Consider the following 22,950-nt stretch of genomic DNA (forward strand, 5'->3'; position numbering starts at 1 on the left):
ACTGTCTCTGAAGGACTGTTAAGGTAACCAGAGTCTCCGTCTAAAGTGATGTTGGAGCCAGTGCGATTAATGGATCTTCTAGAAAGCGATGGCTTAACATAAGACATAAAACAAATAGTAAGAGGATGTATCTGTCCCTGACTCTGGTCAAGGCTTGCTGTGTTTTCCCCTCTATTAAAAAAAAAGTCACTCCCCCGCCAAGTAAATAAAGTTAGTTTCTCGCTGTTGTCAAGATGTTTTCTTGGATAGAGTATTTTAAAACTTCTGAAGGGAAAGCAGTGATTTGCCGTATCGCTGATCTGTCTGGCGTTCAGATTAAATTAAAGCCACTCTTACAAATTCTCGAGTGATTTCCATGCCAGCAGACCCTCTGTGCCTGAGCTGGCTGTGGGTAGAACAAGGGCACTGAAACTTCACATTAATTGCTTCATTTGAAAATAGAACTTCTCTGAAAAAAAGGTGTGTGTGAAGCTTTCACGGTCACAGAGCTACCTGATGTCAATATGTGAATATTTTCTGAAGTTTTTTAAAGGTTATTCTCTTTCTGAATACTGTAAAGAAATAATACCTTAGACTGTAACTTGTGTTTTACTATATTGGTCTTTACTGGGACTGGTTCTATGTACCGTTTTTGCTAACTATTAAAAATATTTTTATGTGATTTCTGAGCATTTGCTCAAAACACAGTTTGCTGCAATTAAGGAAATGGCAGACACAGCCACGTGCATGAGATTTAATTGATAGTGTCAGGAAAGGATGGTGCTGGAGTGAAGGCATAGAGTGAGGGAGAAGACAATATGGGGAGGTAGGAGAGCAGGCTGTCGAGCACCAGGACTAGAACTTTTCGGCTGTTGCTGCAGAGGAGCCTTGTTTTTGTAAGAATTGTGTTCATCCTCCTTTCCCACACCCACACACCTTGATTGCAGGCTTTGGGATTCAAACTCTCACGGCATCACAGAGCAGCTCCATCCCATAGCTTGGCAGTTTTGGAGGTTGATTCCAAAGGTTTCAGTTGAGTCTTTGAGATGAGAACAAAAAAGGTGTTTCAGGGGGACATCCTGTGGGGGCAGGGGGAATCCTCATTTTCCTTCAGAAGCACTGGCTGGTTGGGAATGCCAGAAGTAGAACATTTTTGTGCTTTATCTAACGACTCTCCAGCTCCTCCCCAGTACGACTTTTAAGTTTCAATTTCCAAGCTGGGCAGCTTTCCAGCCGCTCTGCCCCCAAGCCTGTGGGGATTGTTGTGACCCAAGTGCAGGACCTGGCACTTGGCCTTGCTGATCCTCAGACCGTTGTCCCTGGCCCAGCAATCCAACCTGTCCAGATCCCTCTGCAGAACCTTCCTGCCCTCCAGCAGATTGACACTCCTGCCCACCTTGGTGTGGTCTGCAACCTGACTGAGGGTGCCCTCAAGTCTCCCCGTTGTTTGCCAACTTCCAGTCGCCTGGTCCCTCAAGGGTTTTGCTTTGGGGATTTTGGGCAGGGTGAAAGGTAAGAGTCAAGTGTTTTTCTCCTTAAAAAGTCAACAGTCATTATTCATCCATGTTGTCTGAATACCTTCGTTTTTCAGTAGCTTGGATGAGAGGAAAGACAATGTTTTTTTTCTTTTCCATATTGGAACAATTGCTGGGGGGAAAAAAAAGGCTTTTTCAGCAGAGTATTTTATTAAAACATACAAGTTTTTCCTGCCCCTAATTAAAGTTTTTGCTTGAGACTTGCTGGCCAGTGATGCTTTGACAGGCTGCAGTGTTCCCCCCAGGAGGAGAAACCACTGGATTGACAGTGATGCAGACAGGCTGCAGAAGCTGAACAGGAATCGGATTTTAGCACGATCTACCCCTTCCAGCAGGAGTGAAGTGACCAAAAATCTTGCATTCTGGCCTGTGAAGTGGAAATGAACAGATTTAGTATTCCAGCTGAGCGGCAACAGGAATGCTTCGCTTTAATCTGAAACTCGGTGTTAGAAAGCGTGGGAGAGCTCTGCTGTCAGGTTAACTCTGTTCTCATGCACTTTTTCCTGCACTGAACTGCAACCAAACATACATGGATCAAAAGTCAAATGCTCCATTAATTTAACCACACGTTGGATTTAATGGCATATGGTAATGCATTATTGATTGCACATCTTAAAAATTAAAATCTCTATGCTAATAACATCTCACATCAGTACAGGTAGTATGAAAAATGCAGCGGATTAACAAACGACTTGGAATACAAGTAAGAGCTGTTTCCATGCTTTTCCTTGAAAAGATTGAAGTTTGGGGTGTGTTTTAGCAGGAGTGTGTTTTTATGTTCTGTCGCGAGGAAACGTGCAGTAGGAGCAGTTATGTCGTATTTCTTGTATAAAATATTAAAAAGCAACAGTGGTTTGAAAACAGTTCTAGAGGCAGTTATACTCAACAGCTGGTACCAACAAATGGCACAGTCCTGCCTGAAAGCACAGCATGGTCGTCTTTTACTGTTCCTTTACTATGGAGTCTTAATAGCTGGCTGCAAAACCCTTCTGAATTCATGTGTTTGAAGAACTTTTGTGAGGTCTTTCAATGCATACTTCCAGCTGATGACTCTTTTTTGTAATAGTTTTCTGAAAGAGCCTAGCCTTATTTATCAGCTGTTGGATATGACCCGCAAAACTCTTATTTTTACCTACTTGAAATTGTGCTGTAATTTTGAGGGAGAAAAAAAATAAAAAAGTAAATTTTATTTTTTTTCCCCTCACCCAACAAGGAATTGCCTGTTCCCCTCTGAAGCTGTGGGTAGGCTCAGCCATCTCAGGAGATCTTGCAGTGCATATGAAGACCCCGAACCAGAGGAGTGCAAGGCCATGGTAGTAGTGGGTGGAACTTTATCCCCAGAGGGTCTTTTCTCATTCCTTCCCTTGGGCTGTCCTTAAGGGACAGCCACATGCTGCAGAGTGACAACTGTTGCCTTGCCAGTGCCTGTAGAGCTGAGGCTTTGTGCTGTGTCCCAGCCTGAATCTGGGCTGGGTTAGCTGCCCTGTGAGAAGCTTAAAGGTAGCTATGGCTGATATGTGGCTGTGTGTGGTGTATCCTGGAGGGTTTTGGTAGTGACATGCTGCAGGGCTTCTCAAAGGGATAGATGAAGTGTTTCCTAATGGAAATTTCCTATTTTCCGGCATCTGTGGCATCATCCTTTGTCCCAACCAGTTCCTTGGGGCAGATCAAGAGGCATTGTGAGGCCTGTAGGAAAGTTGTTTGGGCGACTGCAGGACCTCTAAGGACTGGGAGAAACAATTTGTTTCATCCCATTGGGGTGCAGTGTCCCCTCGAGCTTGGAGCACCCAGGTTGCCCCTGGGTGGGAGGGAGTGCATGGCAGATGCAGGGTGCTCAGCCCTGGGAGGTGACAGGTTGCTGCAGTGGCTGTGTTAGCTTGTCACCGAGCTTGGGGGAGCAGGGAGAGAAGCAGCACAGGGACTTGGCAGGAGCACAGCCTGATCCCTCATCAGAGTGAGCTGGGAGGCGCCGCTTTGTCTTGCCTGCTCCTGGGAACACTCGCCTCTGCAAAGCCATCCTGCTCCCCTCCGAGGTGCAGGGGTGCTTGGGAGTGACCAGCTGCGCTACTGAGAAGGTGTCAGGGCTTGTAAATGGAGATAATTGCTGTCCAGCCATGAAAGGACAAGGTTAGCAGCGCCCTTCTGGCTCTCGAAAAGTAACCCTGTCTCCCTCGGGTGTTTTTTGGACTCACAGCCTCTGGAGCAAGCAGGTCCCCTGAGCTCCCACGCTGTGAGCCCCTGGAGCAGGAATCTGCCTGACAGTTTATCCTCTTCTGCCTTGTCTAGTCTCGTATTTTCTTGAATTTTCCTTACAGTACTTTCTTTGTTTTCAACTGACTCAGATTCTTGCTTTTGTGAACTGTTTTGCTGCTGCTGTGATCTTTCTGAGAGATAGCAAATTCTTTGTTTACTGTAAGCTCTTGTGCAGTAATTCATGTGGTTACGCCGTGACACAGAGAAGTCCTTCTGGAGCTCGTTTCCACACCCACCCATTCATCTGCACCCTTCTCCCCCTTTTCAGTGAGCGGCTTCGGCATGTCACGCTGGCATGATGTCATACAGAGCCAGCAGATTTGTCATTAAAAGCCTTGTCATCAATAGATGACTGTGTTTTCTGCCTGCCTGAAACCGTTCCCGACTTACCAAAACCAGTAATTAAAGAGTTTGCTGCCTTTGAAACAGGTTGGTTTCGCTGCCCCACCTTTTCCTCAGGCCATTGCGAGGCGGTGCCAGTGTCGACAGGGATGTTCATTAGCCTGCAGGAGACTTGGCTCGGGCAGGGATCGCACTCAAATGCGCTCCTCCCGCCGCTCCCCAGCACCGGGCAGCCTTTGGAGACCGTGAATTTGGATAACATTTGTGGTTGCACCTCCTGGGGGACTTCTGCGTGGAGGAGGAGGAGGATGTGGAAAGAGAGCATCGCCTCAAAATGGCTGATGAAACGCTCGTTGTGCAGCTTCGGTTGAAGCCGAACAGAGCGGTGTCGGGGTTTTTCTGGTCGTGTGAGGCGATGCCCGTTCTCCTGGGCCGCCGGATTGCTCGGCTGCTTTTGATTGTCTTGCAGTAATTGAATAGCCATGCTGTGTAACCTGTGCTTGAAGGAATCAGAGCTGTTTATTCAGCAAACAGATGTCCTGCTTCGTGGTGTGCTTGCAATGTTACTGGCTTGCATCTTTCCTTAGTTAATATTGCCGACTGCCCGGGCCCATTGTCCTTGCACCGATAATTTTGTGTTTGCTAATGTATTTCAGTGCCTCAAAAGGGAGATTTAGAAGCTTGTAGAATTTGCAAAGTAATTCCATTGATCCACCCAATACGAGTCTGTCAGTAGACAAGGGTTACCCTTGCAACTTGCTGTGTTATAGTGCACCAAACCCCTGACTCTGAGCAGGATCTGTTCAGCCCTGGTGACGAGAACTGGATGAGATTCCAGCCTGCCCCACCTGGATGAGATTCCAGCCTGCCCCACCAAATGGCTGTGGAACATGTGAAATAGCTTTTGGTTTGTGTATCCTGCTCCTGTGCTGTGCTGACCACAGTCAAACACATTTATCAGAGATCTCTCTGCCCTCAATCCATTTCCTGACTTGTCCCTAGCGCCACGCACTCCTGAGTGATTTCAGATAGCTGGCAGAATTGAAAACAAAGCAGCTCTGTGTTTTAATCATCCCTCCCAAGACCCTAAAATGGATGTTGGGCTGGAAGTTCCTCAGCTGATGTGGGCTGGCGGCAGCCAGTGGCCCAGATAAGCCATTTCCAGCCCTGTGTGGGGATAAGGCCAAATATCTCACTTGAAATGAGATTCTCAACTTGAGTTGAGAACACCCCTTCCATTGGGGCAGTGGTTTTGATAGATTGTAAAAGATTTAACCTCGCAGCTGTAGCTGTAATGTATGGAAAAGCTACTTTTTGCCATTTCCAAATTATATTTGGTATCTTTTTTTTTTTTTTTTTGTCTCCCCCAGCAGCCTGAGCAATTGGACTCATGATAGTAAGCAGGCCTGGCTTTTATGGGAAGAAGAATGTGACAAATAACTCCCATAAATGTGTTTACAGTTTGCACTATCATTTCTAAAATACCATTTCCTGTGTTGGCACAGAGGAAATTCACGGTGTTAGGGGGAAGGTTTACAGGTGCCAAGTCAGGATACGACCCCCAGAACACAATTGCTTGGCTGCGGGACCCGTGAGTGCTGCACAGTGTTCGTGCTGGTAGGAACCTGATATCCAACTTCTCTGTTCTGTGAAAGATTACAAGTTTTGAGCGAAATCCTGGGGGTAAATCCTGCAGGATTCAGCTGTCAACAGCTGTGCTCACCACAGACTCCTCTGCAGGCCTTTTCTGTAAGCAGCTGTTATCCACACACCATTCCACGCTGGGGCTGATCCGGGCTCCTTTTAAGATGTAAATTGCAACTGCCTCCCTGTCCCTTACCATCACCTGATATTTGGAGAGATGCAGAAAATAAGGACACACCAAGGGGTACGTGTCTCATGGCAGCATCCTCGAGGAAGGTAGTTTTCTGGGGAGCTGGAAAAACAAGCCAGGTAATTGCAGCTGCTCTGAAGGAGGTCTCAGTGCTCCAGTTTGGCGCTGTGGGAAAGGTTTCTTACCTTCGCTTTTCCCTTAAAGGTGGGGGAAATGTGTGGCACAAAAGAGCTGTGTGAGAGCAGGGGTTAGATTTCTGTCACCTCGGAAAGATTAGCAAAGGGAGCTGTCAAGTGAGCAGGAGATATCCTATGCCCATGCTGTCACACTAGATGCCAGAGGGACATTCCTGGCTCCTTGGTGACTGCTCCTAGCAAGACCTCAGCCTGGCTGAGGGTTTTCCAGGTTTCAGTTTGTAACTGCAAAAACCCACTCGTTTGGTTTTTTTTTTCTCCCCTGCTGTTTCCCTCTCCTTTCCTCCTGCTTCTCTCCTCTTTTCCTGCTTTCCTCTCTGTCATTTCTGCCGTTGCTGCTGTAGTCCATGGAGGGAATTAGAGCTTTCAGTGCCCGAAAAATTCCTGTTGTGCCTGGATTTTGCTCGCTCTAACCTAGTGCCTTACCTTCTGAAAGTCCCTGAAAGCAGGAAAGAAAAACTGGTTTAGATGGTGTGCACTTAAAAGCAGATTCATAGCCTGTTCTAATGTGCATTGAAGGCACTACTGGCTCTACTTGAATAAAACCAAGTGCTGACAAACTCATTTTCTGGAATAAGAGAATCCACATATTGGGTGGAATAGGGATTTGGCCATTCCTGACGAGCTCCTTGTGCAGACAAGTTAGCACAACAGCTAACAAGGGCTGAAAGGAGACATGACTGAGCCTCATAATTAGACCTAGATTAGACTTTTGCCTGAGGGGAAGGCAAGGCAAGAGCAGCTCTGAACTCCCAACGTCGCCTGTAGTGTTTGAGCACGGAGGCATCCCTGGCCCTCCCAGTGAAGTCAGCAGCGCCAAGCCAGGCTGGAACCCAGCCCCGTTATCTCTGCAGGACTGTTGCTGGCAGGGCAGGCGTGGGCTTGTTCTGGGCTGTGCTCTGCGGTGTGACCAGCTCGGGTTTTCTCCAAAGCCGCTCTTTTCCAGGAGGGTTTTTTGGGGGGCTGCCAGAGCCACACCATACGGGGGAGATCTGAAGTAGTTGAGGTTCCCCCATCTCTCATGATGGTACAGCCACCTGAGACCCTTGGACCACCTCTGGAGAAGGTGCTTGTCCTCCCCATGAGCTGACCTTGTCCCAGTGCATGTCCCCTGAACCACTCCAGAACTAACATGAGGTGAACTCTGGTGTCTGAGGTGTCATCAGAGACCGGCTGTCAGATTTCCCCTGGCGTCTCATCACACACCGACGCGACCTTGAACTGCTGCTCCTAAACACCACTGCTGCCTCCACATTTGATTGACAAGAGATCAAGCAAGTCCTTGCTGCCTGTGTGCTTTGGTAGATTCAGGCATGCCAGTGCTGCTTGCTGGAGTTTTGGTGGTTTCAAGCTCCAGCCATCCATGAAAACTGGGCTGTACCAGTACCAGTGCTAGCCGAGAAAACCTGCAGTGTCTCTGGCTCCAGGGGATGCATTATATCTCTACTATTGTCATTTGTCACGATAATTTTGGGGCTTGTGTGCAGTTAAGAGGGAGAAGAACGCATGAGCCTTGTGTGCCTGCGTGTGCTTGTCTGAGCCCAGCTCGGTGTGGGGTCGGGGTGCTGAGGGTCATCAAGTGCCCAGCACTCTCAACTGGGCTCCGTAATGGTTTGGACTTGCAGGGGGTGGATGGTATGGGGAGCAGCACCTTAATGTAACTTCAGGGTCTAGAAAAGGCTTGAGCTAAGAGTTCTAGTTCAGCAGAGGTGGCTCTGCTGCTGCTGGGTGTTTGTAATCAGCGTCTCCGTTGTACTCAGTGAAGTCGAGGTTAGATCGTGTAATTCCTGCTGGTCTGTGACTCATCACAAGCTGCTAATTTTGATTGAACAGTCACTTCAGTGCGGCAGGCACCGTGTACCTGTGGATCAGACACTGTGAAGCACTCTCTGATCTCTCTGGTGTCTGTGGGCCAAGGATCACTGCAGGCAGGAAGAGATTTCTTGCTGGTCTCAGGTTCTGGCTGTGTGTGCTAAGCCTCCACACACAGACTTTGGACGGAGTTAACTGGGTGATACTTAGCTCAGTGTGCATTCTTTGTAAAATCTTGTACAAACCAGAAGAGACTGTCAGTGGTAATCATGGTGATTAGATTAGATCACTTCAGGGTTTCAGCCTTGCCAGAGTAAACATCTGCTTTCAATACCCTAAATAGCAAGGTGCTGCTCTTTAGGCAAACTTGGCCTCAATCCAGGGGACTACCATTGTTTACTGCTTTTCCTATGTATCTTCCTTTGCTTTTCAGTCCTATACCGTGTTGTACTTCTGTGTGTACCCTTCTTTTGTGTCTTTTCAGCCTTGTAGGAGTATTCATTGTGGTTGCTCAGTATTGAGTGCTTCTGTTGCTTGCTATTGAATGCTGGCGCTGCTGTCTTCCAGTTAAGCTCTATGTACCTTTTGTCTTTGAAAATCAATGGAGAGCAAATATTAAAAGAACTAGTTTTTGTGGTACCTTTCATTAAAAAAAAAAAAAATCCATTTATATTTGCTCACGATGAGAGAGGTTTCTCAGGAGGCCAGTCTGGGACACAAAATACAGTTTGTGCTTTTAATAAACATCAGGAACCCTTTTTCCTGTAGAAAACCTTGAATGCTTCATAGTCACTGTCATTTTAAACAAAGATTCCCAGGCATTTTTTTGTGTTCAGCAGATTCTGCCTTGTGCTACAGAGTCTTGATTTGCAACCAAGTCAAGGGTCTTGGAAATTCTCTTGAGATCTTGGGGAGAAATATGTAAGATTAGCCCACCACTGACTGTGTTTGTGCTGCAGGTGTGGCAGTACAGGTAGAAGGAAGCACCTGAGGTGGCCTATCCGTAGTACCTTCCTGTGAGGAGTGAGGGGTACGGTTCCAGATGTGCAGTGATAGCGAGAAAAATCAGATTGCAGCAAGTTCAGACTCCTCTGGGACCGGGGAAGATGCTGAGGTCTTGTTTGTTTAAACACTGCAGTGAGCTGCGAGCCTTGCAGAGCTGAGTTTGACGAAGAAGAAGGTTTACTTAAGTTCCCTTAAAACGGGGAAAAAAAGAAACGTAGTGAAAAATAATTGAGTTTCTGGTGCTTTAAAAGCTTCTTAATGTTCTCCAAGTTCTTTTTTTTTCAGCGAAAGTATGTCCTTTTGATTGCAGTTCAGGCTTAGCAGAGTACAGTACATCTTGCCACAGAATGAATAAATGAGCTCAGTTCTGCAGCTGCTATTGAATGACGATGTTGGAGCATGCCTTGGCTTATCAGTGAAGGCTGCCTGATGTATTCCACCCAGCCTACCTGAGCGTGCTGTGCAGCAGCAGCAAACCCAATTAACTGTTTTCCTACCCGCTGTATGAATGGGTTTTTAGCAGTTAGGGGGGTGCTTCGTTTCGAGGTGTTGCAGTTAGACGTGCCAGAGCGTGCCCTGGCCATTTCTCGTGCACCAGTGTTGCTCTCTACAGCCCAGAAAATGCTCCAGGAGCTTTCCACGGCACGCTCTGGCCAGGCCACTCACGAGCGGAGCGCGACTCGTTAGCTTTACATTCATTAGTTTCTAAAAGCCCTCTGAATCAGATTTGGGGGCATGAGGGAAGAGATTTACAGCCTATCCTACCAGTGTGACAGAATGTTCCTAGTCCACAAAAAAAAAAAAAAAAAGGGCCTCTCTGGACTCTTTCTAAGGGGTTTTATTGTTTGGTTGTTGTGTTTCAAGATGCCTCGAACTATTTGGCTTTGTGTTTGTCTGTTATCTTCAACTCAGTCCTCCCGCAAAAAGGCAGATACCTGCTTTTACTGAATTATTAACAACAATAGATGGAGCTTACGTATCAATGAAAATTATGGACGTTTCCCAAGGCAATTGATTTAAATGGAGTTAAATTTAGTGGAAGCTTCTATTGGTGTAATGAATGCTCATTATAGAGCCTAATGTGCTCTGAGGGCTTGATAACCTTCTCAGCAGGGAAGTCAGGCTGCCTTTTTTTCCAGCAGAGGCACAGATGCTGCGCCGTGGCACTGCTGTCGCTTGCAACTGCGCCCCGCTTGTTCCTCTTTAACCTTGTGTGTTTTTCCCCTCCTGCAGAAGACCACCTCCCAGCTGGCTTCCCAACCATCGACATGGGCCCTCAGCTGAAGGTGGTGGAGAAGGCCCGCACGGCCACAATGCTCTGTGCCGCCAGCGGCAACCCCGATCCCGAAATCTCCTGGTTTAAGGACTTCCTGCCCGTCGACACCGCGACCAGCAACGGAAGGATCAAGCAGCTCCGCTCGGGTAAGGTGGCAAAGCAAGTAAGCCTTCCCAGCCTCCCTCGCTCTTCCTCCCTCCTCTCTTTACACGCTGCTGTTATTTTTAATTTCCCTGAAATGCGATTCTGAACCCAGATGTCAATGTGCTTTGAGCTTGTTTCTTTCACAATGCGAGAACGATTTTTTGGAGCTGATCCTCTCTGGCAGGGGTATCGTGGCTTCTTAGAAGGAGACACTAGAGTGGACATGCCTTTTGGAGCATCACCTGGATTTCTTCTTCGGTAGACCGTCTTGACATTGCCCCAAATCCTTGGTAGGCTCAGATTTCACTACCAACTCAGGTATTTTTAATAGGAACACAGTGCACATCAGGATAACGAGATACTGGTTGAGATTTTACAGTCAGTGGTCATAGGCAACTTCACTCCTTACATAGGCTCTGCAAGACAGGGCTCTGCTTTCTGTTGAGCTCATTATCATCCTTGCTATGGGACACCACGAGAATAAAGAAAAATCCAAAAAGCAGCAATTCTCCGGATTTCAAAGGAAGGTGGACGCAGTTTTGAAATATACCGTTTCTTTTAAATTCTTTGGTTTGACAAGCCCCATATTACCTTTTGGAATACTGACAGTTAGTTCTGGTGGGTGGCTAAGAATGCACTCATTTTAGCAAGGAACTCTTGTTCTTCTGCTGGACTGTTCAATCTCCCAGGACTGTGAGGCCCATTAGAGAATTAAAGAAAATAAAACATTGCTTTATTCACTGGTGAAGTGGAGCTCCCCAGCACGAATTAGAGTGGCTATTTAACAATCCACAGCACCACTACACAGCAGCTTTAGTCTAGGGGGAAAAAAGCCCCCAGTACCCTACAGAAAGTACAGAAGGGAAAAGAGCTGGAACAGCTTTGGTCAAAAAAGAGACAGACTGCCTTGCCTGGCCACGATGTATCTCTGGGCACTCCAAAGTCCTTTGTTATGAGTGCTGCTGTCAGGACAACACCATCTTCTTCCTAGCAAGGTGAATGTCTTGACACATCTCCCCATAGCCGGAGCCCTCTGCTTACATCTGATGATGCCTGGATGGTAAGAAGTAGGTTTGTATAATGAGACATCACTCTCATCAAAAATAGAACCCAGCCTGACACTCCTGATCCCACCTTGATGTACCAGTGAGTGCTAATTATACTAATGCATTTATAGCTTATGAAATTTCCCAGTGACCTTTAGCTCATCTCCCCCACAACATGGTTTAATCTTGATCTGTTTGTGCTGAAAGAAAATATCACACTTGTTAATTATTCTGAGAAGCTTTAGGAAGCAGCAATAGGAGAGCGCACATGGGTGTGTTTCACTTCATAGCTGACTAAATCAGCATCAGAAATTACCATAAATGAGCAGCAAGGCAGCCTCTGATGCACTCGCTGTGTGTTCTCCAGCCTCCTTTTCACAGGCACTTGGCTGCCTCTCTACCAGCTGCTTCGCAAGTTTAGTGAGATAGAAAGTTTAAAAACAAACTAGTAAACCCTGTCACAGGGTCCAGGGTTTGATTCCTATTCGCTGTTCTCGAGCAACATCTCAATTGAATATTTCACTTGGGATTCAGACTCTGGAGCTGGCTGCTTGCTGAAGACACAGTAATTACCAAGGGAGGTGTCAAGGGAACCTTTTAGAAATCAATGAGCAGCACACATCCTCAGACTCACAAAAGGAATTGATTAGCTCTCTAATGCAGTAAGGGGAGGTTTCCGCAGTTCAGCGCAGGAGACTTCCAAATGTGAGTTGGAGGTTTTGTTTTCAGGGACCTGATGGTACAACGCCAGGATTTGCCAAGGCTTTGCTCCACCGTGGCATGAGGGAAGAGCACGAAGCCGACATCTCCTCGTGGGCCAGAGGTTCAACCCTTGCCTTGCATTTGTGACTTTTTCCTGTGTTTGTAGTGGACATAAAGTGGGGCCTGCTCTTTGAAGTACCCGAGTCCCACTTAACGTGACTGCAGTCACCCTGTGTGAGCTCTGTGATGGGTTGGGTGGTTTCTGATTCATTCTGCAAGGTGCTAATTGAGCTCTGCAGCACTACGCCATAGCGGGGCAGAGTTGTTGTTTTTCAAAGAAAAGAGTATTTAAATAGATACCTCATTAAATGGGAGAGTTTAATAGTTTGCAAAGTCTCTGCTCCATTAAGATCGTATCTTACAGTCGGCCTGGCATATCTGCATGAATGTCAGTTTATGCTATCTCAATCTAAATATACGCTCATTTAATTTCATTTAATTAAAACCCAATAAAAACCAGACAGATGTAATATAGTTAAAATAGCTCCAGCACATTGTGAACCCAGTATTGTGTATATTGAGTGTCTGACCTTCAATGAGTACATAATATATTAGTATTCAGATGTACAAAATGAAGGTCATGAAGGTCAAAGCAGCTTTGGAGTCTGACTTATAGAGGGGGTTGGAGGGATGAGTTTGTTTTTCAGGCTCCTGGTGTGGAATAAATAGCTACAGGTAAAGAAGCAGCATGTTTGGGAGAGGTGCTCTCTTCTGACAGTCACAGTCATGTGGGCTGGCAATGCTTTGGGGACTGCAGGCAGGTCTTTGAACTTGCATGCACTCAGATCATGTCCCTAAGGGCACTCTAAACATCAGTTTTTAGAGTTCTGTTCATCTGTCAAGGTACTAGAGTTTGTGGCTTAAGACATCCAAGCCGTCATCTTAGGCTGTTTTAACTAAACCCAGAGGATTGGTGTCTTTGTCAAGAGCAAATGCATAGTTTATAAATCCATCCCTCATTTACTAATTATATCTGTATGGGTGTGTATGCATTTTTTTTTATTGTACCTTCTGACAGTTAGCATAGCTCTTTAAATTCAGAGGGCTTTTTTTGACTCCTCCTCACCAATACATAGATCTTTCCTCCTGAGTAAAGCTTAATTCTTTTTTAAGTCCAGCCCTTGGGGAGTTTTGCCAATAAATGTTGGGTTTATAGTTCTAGAGATGGGAGCACAAATAAATACAGAGTTTCATCTCTGTTATCACAGATCAAGGCAGAAGCAAGGTCTCTGACTCATGCTGGTTGTAGCCAAATTCTCCCTTGCTCATCTTGCTGATGCTTCCCACCTCTTGTGGAGAGGTTGCTTCTCTGCAAGTGCAGTGACTCAGGACAACTCCCTGTTCTCCCTGAGGGTGACACACAATCTAAGGCCAGCTCTGGGCTGGGAAACCTCCCCAGCATGCTAACTCATTCAAAACCTGTTTGGCTGAACTGATTTTATAACTGTTGAGACACGGTAGTATTGCAGGTGATACACCGTATGAGTTCTGGCAGCAAAGGGTCAGTGCTGCACATCTGACCACGTTTTAAAATCAGTTAATGATGTGGTGGAAACTCTCCCACTGTAGATCAGATGTGCTGGTGCTTCACAGTTCCTCTGTGAAGATTCTTGGGTCACAAGCTCCTGGGGACTTCAAAGCAACTCAGATGGAATTCATACTCTCAGAGCTCTTGAATGTGTCCAGTGAGTTTAATAGGTGAAGAACTGCTCTTCCACCTTGCTCTTCAGAAAACTTACGAGCAAAATGTCAAATCAGAGTAACTATTCTGAATGTTAACATACAGATGCCTTTGCCACGTAAGGAGACACCGAAAATTCAGGAAGCATTACCTTGCATTTAATAAAGAACTTGGTGTTACAAAAAGGATCATTCTCCTTTAATCACCATCAATTAACTGAGTTAAGGTACCGTGTCCTAGACCCTAGTGTGGCTTTCAGGCAATTAACTGCCAGGAAAGTATTAAGAGAGAAGTGCTTTCACTTCTATGTTAGGAAGTAGCTGAAAGCACTGTCAGAGTTCTCTGGGATTCAGTGTTGCACTGCCCCTGGTGCTCAGCTGCAGCCAGCAAGAGCCTTGGTTTCTCTGTTGATGTTGCAGTGATTTTTTTTTTGGTGGTTTAGGTTCCTACAAGGAAGTGGTATGTTGGTAAGTCTGTGGTAAGTTTGTCATCAGAGTGAAGTCCCTTCTTCAACTTCTCCACCCTGGGAAATACTGACGCAAATGACCCTGTGGGGATTTTCCTGTGTATCATCTTCTGGTTTGCCTTGCTTTGGGGCGCCTGACTGTGCTTCCAGTACCCAGAGGATGTCAGGGTCAGTGCTCATTCCTGGCTGAGGTGAATGTATGGGGTGTTAACTCTGTGTCTGTTATCATGAAGGTGAAATAAACTTCCTTATGAGAGTTTTCAGACAATTCAAACTCAAGGAATTGGGTTTGAAGTTTGATCTTGGGGTGCCCTTTGCATAAAGCAGCCTGGCGGTCACAGGGCACAAGCTGGCCTCAGTAACCAGTTTGAGTGATGACACCTCCATCACTTGATGGACTCTCTTATGTGGGCACTCTGTGCTGTGATTTTGTACCTCTGAGGGACACCCCGAAAGGACAAAAGCCAGAGATGGATTGTCATGTGCTGGGGAGGACATTCCTTCTGGATGAGGAAATTTGGGGTGCACCAGAAAAGCCTTGTGTGCTCTCTGTAATGGTGTCCTCTGAGTGAAGAGGGAATGTCTTAACTTTGCAAAGGTGAGAGAGACCCTGAACAAACACTGCTCTAAATACAGCGTGTTGCTCCCACAGGGGTTGGCTTGCATTTGGTAAGCCAGGAAGTTTGGGATTCAACACGTGAAAAAGTGAGCTGACCACACTTAACATTTTGGGAAATCTGCTTCTCAGAGCTCTATGTAGACAATTGTGTACTAGAGAAAAGGTTTGGCCTCTACAGGGAGCAGATTTGAAGATTTGCTGCAAATCTTTTCTGTTTTGGGACAGAGCAACAAAGCCTATTTCAGCCAGATGAGAGAGAAAAGGAAGTCCTGTTTTCTGCCCCTTGGGCTTGTGCTCAAAGTCATTGCACTGTTCCCAGGGGAGGTGACACACTGTGGGATGCTTTTCTTAACTCTGAAAATCGTGGAAGGGACGGGGCGGGGGACACACAATACCCCAGAGGGGGAAGGCCCTAGACCAAAGAGAACAAAAATAATCACTTGGCAAACTTTCCAAAGAGGCAAAGAGAAATAACCCTGTTTTCCATGGCTGTGCTATTTCATGCAAGTATCTCTGGGTATAACTGTTCTGTCAAGGGTAGCAGTAGTTACTAAGATAGATAAGCAAGCAGCAGATTTATTATTGTAAGAGTGAGATTACCCACGACTTCAGTCACTGAAAGATTTTTCCTGATGCTTCAGTCATCTGTGGATAGAAAACGTCAGAAAATATAACAAGACATAAAGTTAAAATGGGGTAATGTCATCTTGGCAGAGAAAAATGCTAAAATGAGTAGTTTGAATTGCTGTTCCTGCTTCAAAAAAGGACTCTGCCTAAAGGAAGGGTAGTTAGGAAAGAAAAAGGAATAAGTATAAATATTGTAATTACTTTTTAAGAGGCAAGTTAAATGTGCTTAAAATATGCCTTCTTTGTATTTACAGAAATTCTTTTCTGTCTTTCTTTGCCATTGGGTGATCATTGTTGTGGATAATGGAATGAGCTGTAAATCTGAGATACACGACACTCTTGTATGCATACTGGTATTTATTAATCAATACACTGAACATGATTTGACACACTGTGTCCTGTTTAACCCTGTTTTTCTGTCTGTTTAAACTCCTCAGTTTTCTTTGGTAAGTGCTTGGTATTCAGATCCTACAAATCTGCATAAAACCAACACATACCATGAACTGCCTACAGATTCAATCTGCATGAATCTCTCCCTTATACTAACAGCCTTCATATGTGCAAATTAAGACCAAGGGGACAAAAGTGGGGATTAGAAGGGTTCCCTGCAAATTTACCCAGCTGGAGCTTCTCCATCATGCTTTGGTATTGATTGTGCACCGAACTCAAGACAGTGACCAGTGGATTCTCCACTTGCTAAATACACTGACCTCATAAAAATGAACCTTTATAGATTGTTGCAGCAGGATAATTTAATCTCGCTCCCAGAGAAGCCCTCCTTATAAGATACTCTTCATTACAGCATGTAAAATTATCTTCAGTGCCTTATAAAGAGGGTAGGGATTCCTTTCTCCAGCTAACATCCAAATTAGGCAGGAAGAGCAGAGGTCTGGCTAGCATGCCACTGCTGCATTACCAGAACCTACTTCATTTCGAAATATTTCTGTATGGAAAGTTAATTCTGCGTGACACCAATTTCTTTGCCGGAGGGAACTTGATGCAAGGGTTATGGGAATGTGGAGAATGATTCAAAACTGATTTATTATACTCTCCCCTTAGTTTAATGTCTTTAAGTGAGCGGATTTTGTCCCACTGGTCATTCTAACCTCGGAGCAAAATTGCACTTAGTGCCCGCAGCCATGCGCTTTCCACCCCTCCTGCCCAGCCCACTCCACGGTCACACAGCCCCCAGGACACACTCTCCTTGCTCTGGATGAGGAATGAAGGGGCACTGCACCATCCTCCCCGAGTGTCCTCCATCTCAGCTGCTTGAACACAGGGGTGTGGGTGAATGCAAGCGGCGAGGGCAACCACCAGTGCCACCTGGGCAGCTTAGGTTCTGCCCCTGATCGTGAGGGTGGGGCTTCAAGGGCAGGATGCAGGGCTGGATGCTGCACTCCTGGAAGCGATGAGCTTTACTAACCCCCTGAGAGTGTCACTCTGACTTTTATTGCACATCAGTTTCTTTTTGTTTATTCCTGTCGCGCTAATACAAGTTCTAGCTTTAAAAAAAAAACAAAACAAAACAACTTTCTGCTTTTTTTTAGTTATGATTTTCTTCCTTTCCTCTTTGTACTAATGCTTCTCTCTAATCTTATTTGCATTCAAATTACCTCACCAGGTGGTACACCGATCAGAGGTAAGAATGCTGAAATGTGCCTCCAGTTGTCACGTCACTCCATCCTCTGTCTGCCTTGTCCCTTCTCCTCCGGTGTTTCTCATCTCCAGCTTTTACTCTCAGCCCTAACTCTGCCAGCGCTCTCGCTCATCTGCACTCTCCCACTGGTGTGTTTATTTTGGTTGGGTTTTTAGCGTGGTTTCTTGTGGACTCATCCATTGCAATTCTGCGCTGTTGAAAGGGGGTTATTCAGCGGAAAGTTTGCGAAAGTTTGGAAAACGGTCCCAGGCCTCCACCACAGGAGAGCTGACGTCTCCTGCAGCTCCTGCAAGTCTCTGAGCTTCCCACACAGCTGTGGCCTCTGAGGTCTTGTGTCTCGGGGGTTTTAGATGGATTGCTTTGGTGTAAGTGCATGGAGGTAACATTTTCACAAGAGAACAGTCGAATTCTTCTCTGGTGCTGATGGGCACTAAACTCTCATCAGAAGGAGAAAAATTCTTGAAAGGTTGCACAAATGTGACTCTGGGATAAGGAGCACCTTTGTTTGTGTTCCTCATGTTTTATTTTTCAAGTGTACTAACCCTCTAATGTGGCGGCAGAGTGGAGAACCACTGCCCCAGGCCCCCCTCTCTGAGCTGGATGCGCCGGTGTTGCTTTGCAGCACAAAGATTTGTTTTAAATAGATGAATCAGAAGGACATCTGGCTGTTTAAGCCTTCATTAATTAAACCCACCCCTGGTTTGACAGCCCAGCCCAGCCTGGTGCACATTCAGTCCCGGCTACTTTTCGCAGCCTGTATGCACCAGTAATGACTTTCCAATTGGAGTGTTGGGGTTTTTTTGTAGCCTAAACACTCAGAGCTGTCCCTTTAGATTAACTTTAGCGTGTTAATCAGTGTTTTATAATCTAAGGCCCCTCTGAATTCTCTTGTGATTTTGGTTACCCCTCTTGATTGACCTCTGGATTTCTCGACAGAATGACTACTACCTGTAAATCAACATGACCTCGTTTGTTCAGTTTTCCTCCTTCTCCCTTTTCCTCCCCCTTTTCCCTGAATCACTGCTGGAAGTTAATAATCTGACTCTTGGAACTGGTTCTGTTGCTGGGGGTTAATGTTTTCAGCTCCTGTTAAGGGATTTTAGAGTAAATGTGAATTGCCGTTTGATACGTATTTGCATTAAGTTGCCTCTGTAGCAAATCTGGGTCAGGGAAAAAAGACTGCAAACCTTATTTTTATATGAATGGGCTTATAAATCTGTCATTCCTCCCTTTGGAACGCTGGAGATTGACAGCTGTGATGTTGCAAGCTCCTTAAAACCATTTCTTCCATCTCCCATTTCTGCCACGAATCCTAAAACGAAATGACAGATGGAATGCTAAGTAGCCGAACGCTCTGAGCCCCGGCTGAGCGTGCAGCCATCCCAAGGCCCTCCCTGCATGCCCACCCTATCTGATGACATTAGTGACTCAGCACCAGAACCACATGGATGCTCCATCCGTCCTGCTTGGGAACCGACCGCATCTCTGTGAAAAAGAACCATCCATCTCATAAAACATGAGCTCCCCGCACCCCCCACCCCCTCCCCGCCCCCGTTTGAGTCCTGACGAGGTATTTTGAGAATGTTCTTGACATTATTTAAAATATATGTGTCCTGTTTGAATGTCAAAGATGACATTTCTGTGAGAGCAAACAGAAGCCACGTGCTGCTCTCTGGCTTCTCCTAGAGGATTTCTGTCAGCCTGATGCCTTTTATTTAAAACGGAGGTCACTGAATTTCTAAAGATAACGACAGATTAGATGAAAGTGCTTTTTATGATGGTGAGGTTGTGTCCATGTAGAAGTGACTGTTCTGCCATGTTCTATACCCAGCTGCACTCTTGTTCCTCATTAAGGTAAGTTTGATGCTTTGGAATCCGTTAATTTGGTCTGAAAGGAAGGGTGAACTAATTACTCTTAATGAACCCTTTTGGTGATGATGACGACGGTGGGGGGGGGTGGGAAGGAGTGGTTTTGGTTTGATTTGATTGCTGCTGTGTTCTGTGTTGCTAGGGGTTGTGTGTCTGGAGTATTTGGGATGTAATCCAAGACATTTGTGCCAGAGTGGTGGCAAACCCACTCGCAGGGAGCAGTGTGTGGTTAGCCAGAGGACAACCTGAGGAACTCTACCATGCACCCTTCCAAACAGGAGGAGATTTTTTTTGTCTGTAAACATTTCGTTCGGCCCTACCCCGTGCATTTGGTCCTTTCTGTCCAAGACATGTCTGGCTTCCCTGAAATGGGAGGAGCTCCCATCCTTAACTCAGAATTTACATTTGTAGCTTCACTGTTTACCCCTCTGGGACTGCCCCAGATAGCAGTTTAATCTCGAAATCCATGTTTGTTCGTCAGAAAGACACAGAGCTGATAAATGCCTCTCAGATTGGGCAATACCTGGCCTCTTAAGGTGACCCACAGATAGTATCAGCAAATCCACGCCTAAGCAAGTTCTGCCCCATTTGTATTTTCCAAGTAGAATATAAAAGATGTTCATTTCCAGCATTTCTCTGCAATTGAACTCACTCAACCTCTTGTGAAACCTGGCTGCGTTTTCCTGCCCAGGGCTGTAAGAGAGAGCAGAGCACAGTTGTGTTTCTGGTGGGTGCCGGACTGAACAGGCACTAGATCAGATGCACACGAGGAGGTAAAGAAATATCATCATCTCAGGCATTATCCCTCTCCAGTCAGATTTATTTGTTACTTTTCTGTCACCACAGGAAATATCAGAGGTTCCCATACATAAGAGTATTTCTTCCCTGCAGACGTCAGCGTAGCAGAGGTCTGTCTGAATTAACTTTAGATCAGCTCACTTGGGTGTCAGAAGCTGTCTGGGAAGCCAGGTAAACACCCACAACCGACTTCTGCAGAGCTGCAGCTAAACCTTTTCCAGTCCCAGGCGAACTGGTTTAAATATAGCTCCGATATTTCGACGCTATCCTTGCGAGCTGGAGCGTAAAGCTATCCAAAGGGATTAGAGGGAGCTAAAAGAATTTTGCTGTCTCCTTTTGAGCATGTGTTTGTACATTTGGTTGCACTTTGTGTGCGATAGGATTTTTTTTTTCCTTCCTGTTTCTTGAGGTTTTTCCAGTCAGCAAAAAAAAAAAACAAAAAAAAACACAACCAAAAGGCAAAAGGAAAACAATTTAAAAATGAGAAGATCAGTGTCAGGGGGTGTTTGGGTGGGGTAGTGCCTGGAAATGTTTGTAATGCCGTGTTTCTTACTGTCGGAATTCAGATTGACTCGTGTCCCTTTAGAAGCACGGAGAGGTGTTACTGTGCATTTGACAGTGCTTGTAGTCTTGCATCTGACACAGAGTCCCCTGAGATTGCCTGTACCTGCTAGTGAGAGATCAGAGCATCCTGAAACTCAGCTGTCTTAAGAGGAGGCCTCATGCTGCCGAGCACGTTGAGTCTCCTTTACTCCCTCTCTGCCCGAGTCCAGCTCACGGCAGCCGTGGGGTGCTCTCAGCAGCTGCCTCTGGTGCCCAGGAGAGTGATTTCTCAGCAGTGCTGCCATCCAGAACAGGCCCCTTGCATGCCAATCACCGGCCTCTCAGGCATAATAACCGTAATGAACACGAACAATGAAAATATATTTGTAGTTACCTTGTTTTGCATACTTGGCAGCGCCTGTGGCTGGTGGAGGCTAGGTGCAGTCCTCAGTAACAGCTGGGAGATGCTGCTGTTATAAATTACCAAAAATAGCGAATAATAGGAAATGCTCATTTTTATTGTTAGTGACTCTTGCATGGTTTTGGTGGTTTTTCATGGCATGTGTTGGGTATCTCAGGCAGCAGCCAGGGTGTCGAGTCCAACCCTCTCGTTGTAAGGGCTTCACAGTGTCTCTTTCTCCACCATATTCACATTTATGGGTCCTTGCTTGGTCTGGGCTTGCCTCTGATCCTGCTCCACAGCTCCCTGGATTTTATTAGAGGAATCCTCCTTCTCTAGGAGGAAATTTTTAGCAGAAAGGATTGGGACCCACACCTGAGCACTGGCTGAAGAGGAGGCTAAGAATAGTGCTGCAGTCAGTCAGTATTTATGTGAAGGAAGCTGGTGGAAGGGAGGGGTTTAGGGGTAGCCAAGTGCTCTAGTGTGCAGGGTGGGCAAAATTTACCTCTTCACTGAGAGGAAAGGCCCTGGTCAGGCAGCTGGGTTTATTATATCTGAGTTACAGGTCCTTTCCTTGGATGAGTGTCACGACTGCAGCCTGGTTCCTCTGACTCTGAGGTACTTCCAGGAGCATTTCATTTCATGTCTGGAATTTTATAACCAGGGCGCAAAAAGTCAGTCCCCGTGTTGAGAGCTGGGACAACTGAGGCTGGGAATGCCCCAGTTGAGAAAAAGAGCCTCTTCCACCACTGGGGATGGAGCTCTGGGCTGAAGAGATACGGAAGAGTGTCACCCCAGGATCTGCTGTGTTTGGCTCCATGCAGTGCTCTCTGGGAGAAGAGGGCACAGGCACCTGATGGGCTACGGAGCAGGATTTCAAAGATCAATTTGTATGACGGCACAGAACCTTCTACATTCAGTTCGTCACCTAGAGGAGAGAGTGACAAGCCCTCCATGGCACAACAGTACCCAGCACTGCCAACAAGCAGCCCTTATCAGGATCTGCCTTTCCCTTTCTCTGTGCAGTGCACTTTTAAATGCTGCTTTTAACCACTGTCAACTGCACCTAATGATTCTGCCTGAGCACAAGTATATTTGAATAGATAAGTATCTTGGAGAGCTGCTAACGGGTCTGCTGTCTGTACCCGAGTTAAAGAGCAAAAGAAAAGCCAGGAGAGGAGGGGAGGGACTGGCAAGGTGCTACCTGCACAGAGGAAAGAGGAATAAGGAATACAGTAGAAGGAATGCTTGTCAGTCATCAGAGCTGGCTCTTGCCCTCAGCCCCAGAAAGCTCTGCCTTGTCACCGTTCTCTGTGGCACTGGAGAGCAGCCAGGGGTTTTTCTCAGGAGCTGTCAGCGCTCTGATAAGCTGAGATGTGTTATTGGGAGCAAATCCGAGCCACAAGCAAGACTGACTGACGTGGGAGCGTGGTGAGGAATCGCTGCTGCCCCACTTCTCCTTCTGGAGCCCCTCTGCAGCTCAGGGGCTTAGGAGGCAGCAGAAGTCCAGTGGTGCTCCACAGGGAAGGATTTCACTCTGATGTGAAAGAAATGCTGCAGAACCCTGTGTGGACAAGACCTTACTCAGCAATCTGTGCAACATAAATCCCAAAGTCATGAATAAAAAGTAAATCAGTCCTTCCTAGCCCTGGTTTGCAGAGGTGCAGAAGATTATGAGATGTTGACAGGGCTAGGAATAGAAATCAGGTCCTTTGCACTTGTCAAGGCAAGGAATTCACTGCGCTTTTGAGAGTCTTTGGGTGCAGCTTCCATGAATTTCAGGGAAAGGAGCTACTCAGAACTCAGTTCTTCCTTTCCTGTACTCCTTGTGTCCTGTCCAGTCTAGATGGGAACCTTCCAAGAGACAAAACTATTGAATTTCTCTGGGATCACTGAACTAATGCTGGGAGCATTTTATATGTAGGGGAGGTTTTTTTTACGAGTCTCAGATGCATTTCTGTCTCCAGCTTTCTGATCCCAGAAATGTATTAGCTTCGTAACTTTATTCCTAAATCTTTTTTGCCCTGAGACACCCTACCCTTTCCTGGATCCATCACTTAGTTTCAAGTTGTCCTTCAAGAAGACCCCTGTAGTCCCTCTGACTGCCA

The 22,950-nt window shown here is 46.2% G+C and overlaps 1 protein-coding gene across 18 annotated transcripts in view; it reads left to right on the top strand.

Moving 5' to 3' along the window:
• PTPRF (protein tyrosine phosphatase, receptor type F) overlaps positions 1–22,950 on the top strand; it is a 241,396-nt gene that overhangs the window by 126,864 nt on the left and 91,582 nt on the right. For 10 of the 18 annotated variants that reach the window (XM_027900375.1, XM_027900379.1, XM_027900376.1 and 7 more), the window contains 2 exons: positions 10,188–10,376; positions 17,197–17,214. In XM_027900375.1, the coding sequence (XP_027756176.1) occupies positions 10,188–10,376; positions 17,197–17,214 (207 nt within the window). The remainder of the gene's footprint in view (positions 1–10,187; positions 10,377–17,196; positions 17,215–22,950) is intronic. The other 8 variants (XM_027900377.1, XM_027900380.1, XM_027900384.1 and 5 more) reach the window with 1 other exon arrangement.

This window comes from Empidonax traillii, unplaced genomic scaffold, assembly GCF_003031625.1.
Source record: "Empidonax traillii isolate 1590-97213 ecotype Southwest subspecies unplaced genomic scaffold, ASM303162v1 scaffold720:size321207, whole genome shotgun sequence".
NCBI classification, from domain to species: Eukaryota; Metazoa; Chordata; class Aves; order Passeriformes; family Tyrannidae; genus Empidonax; species Empidonax traillii.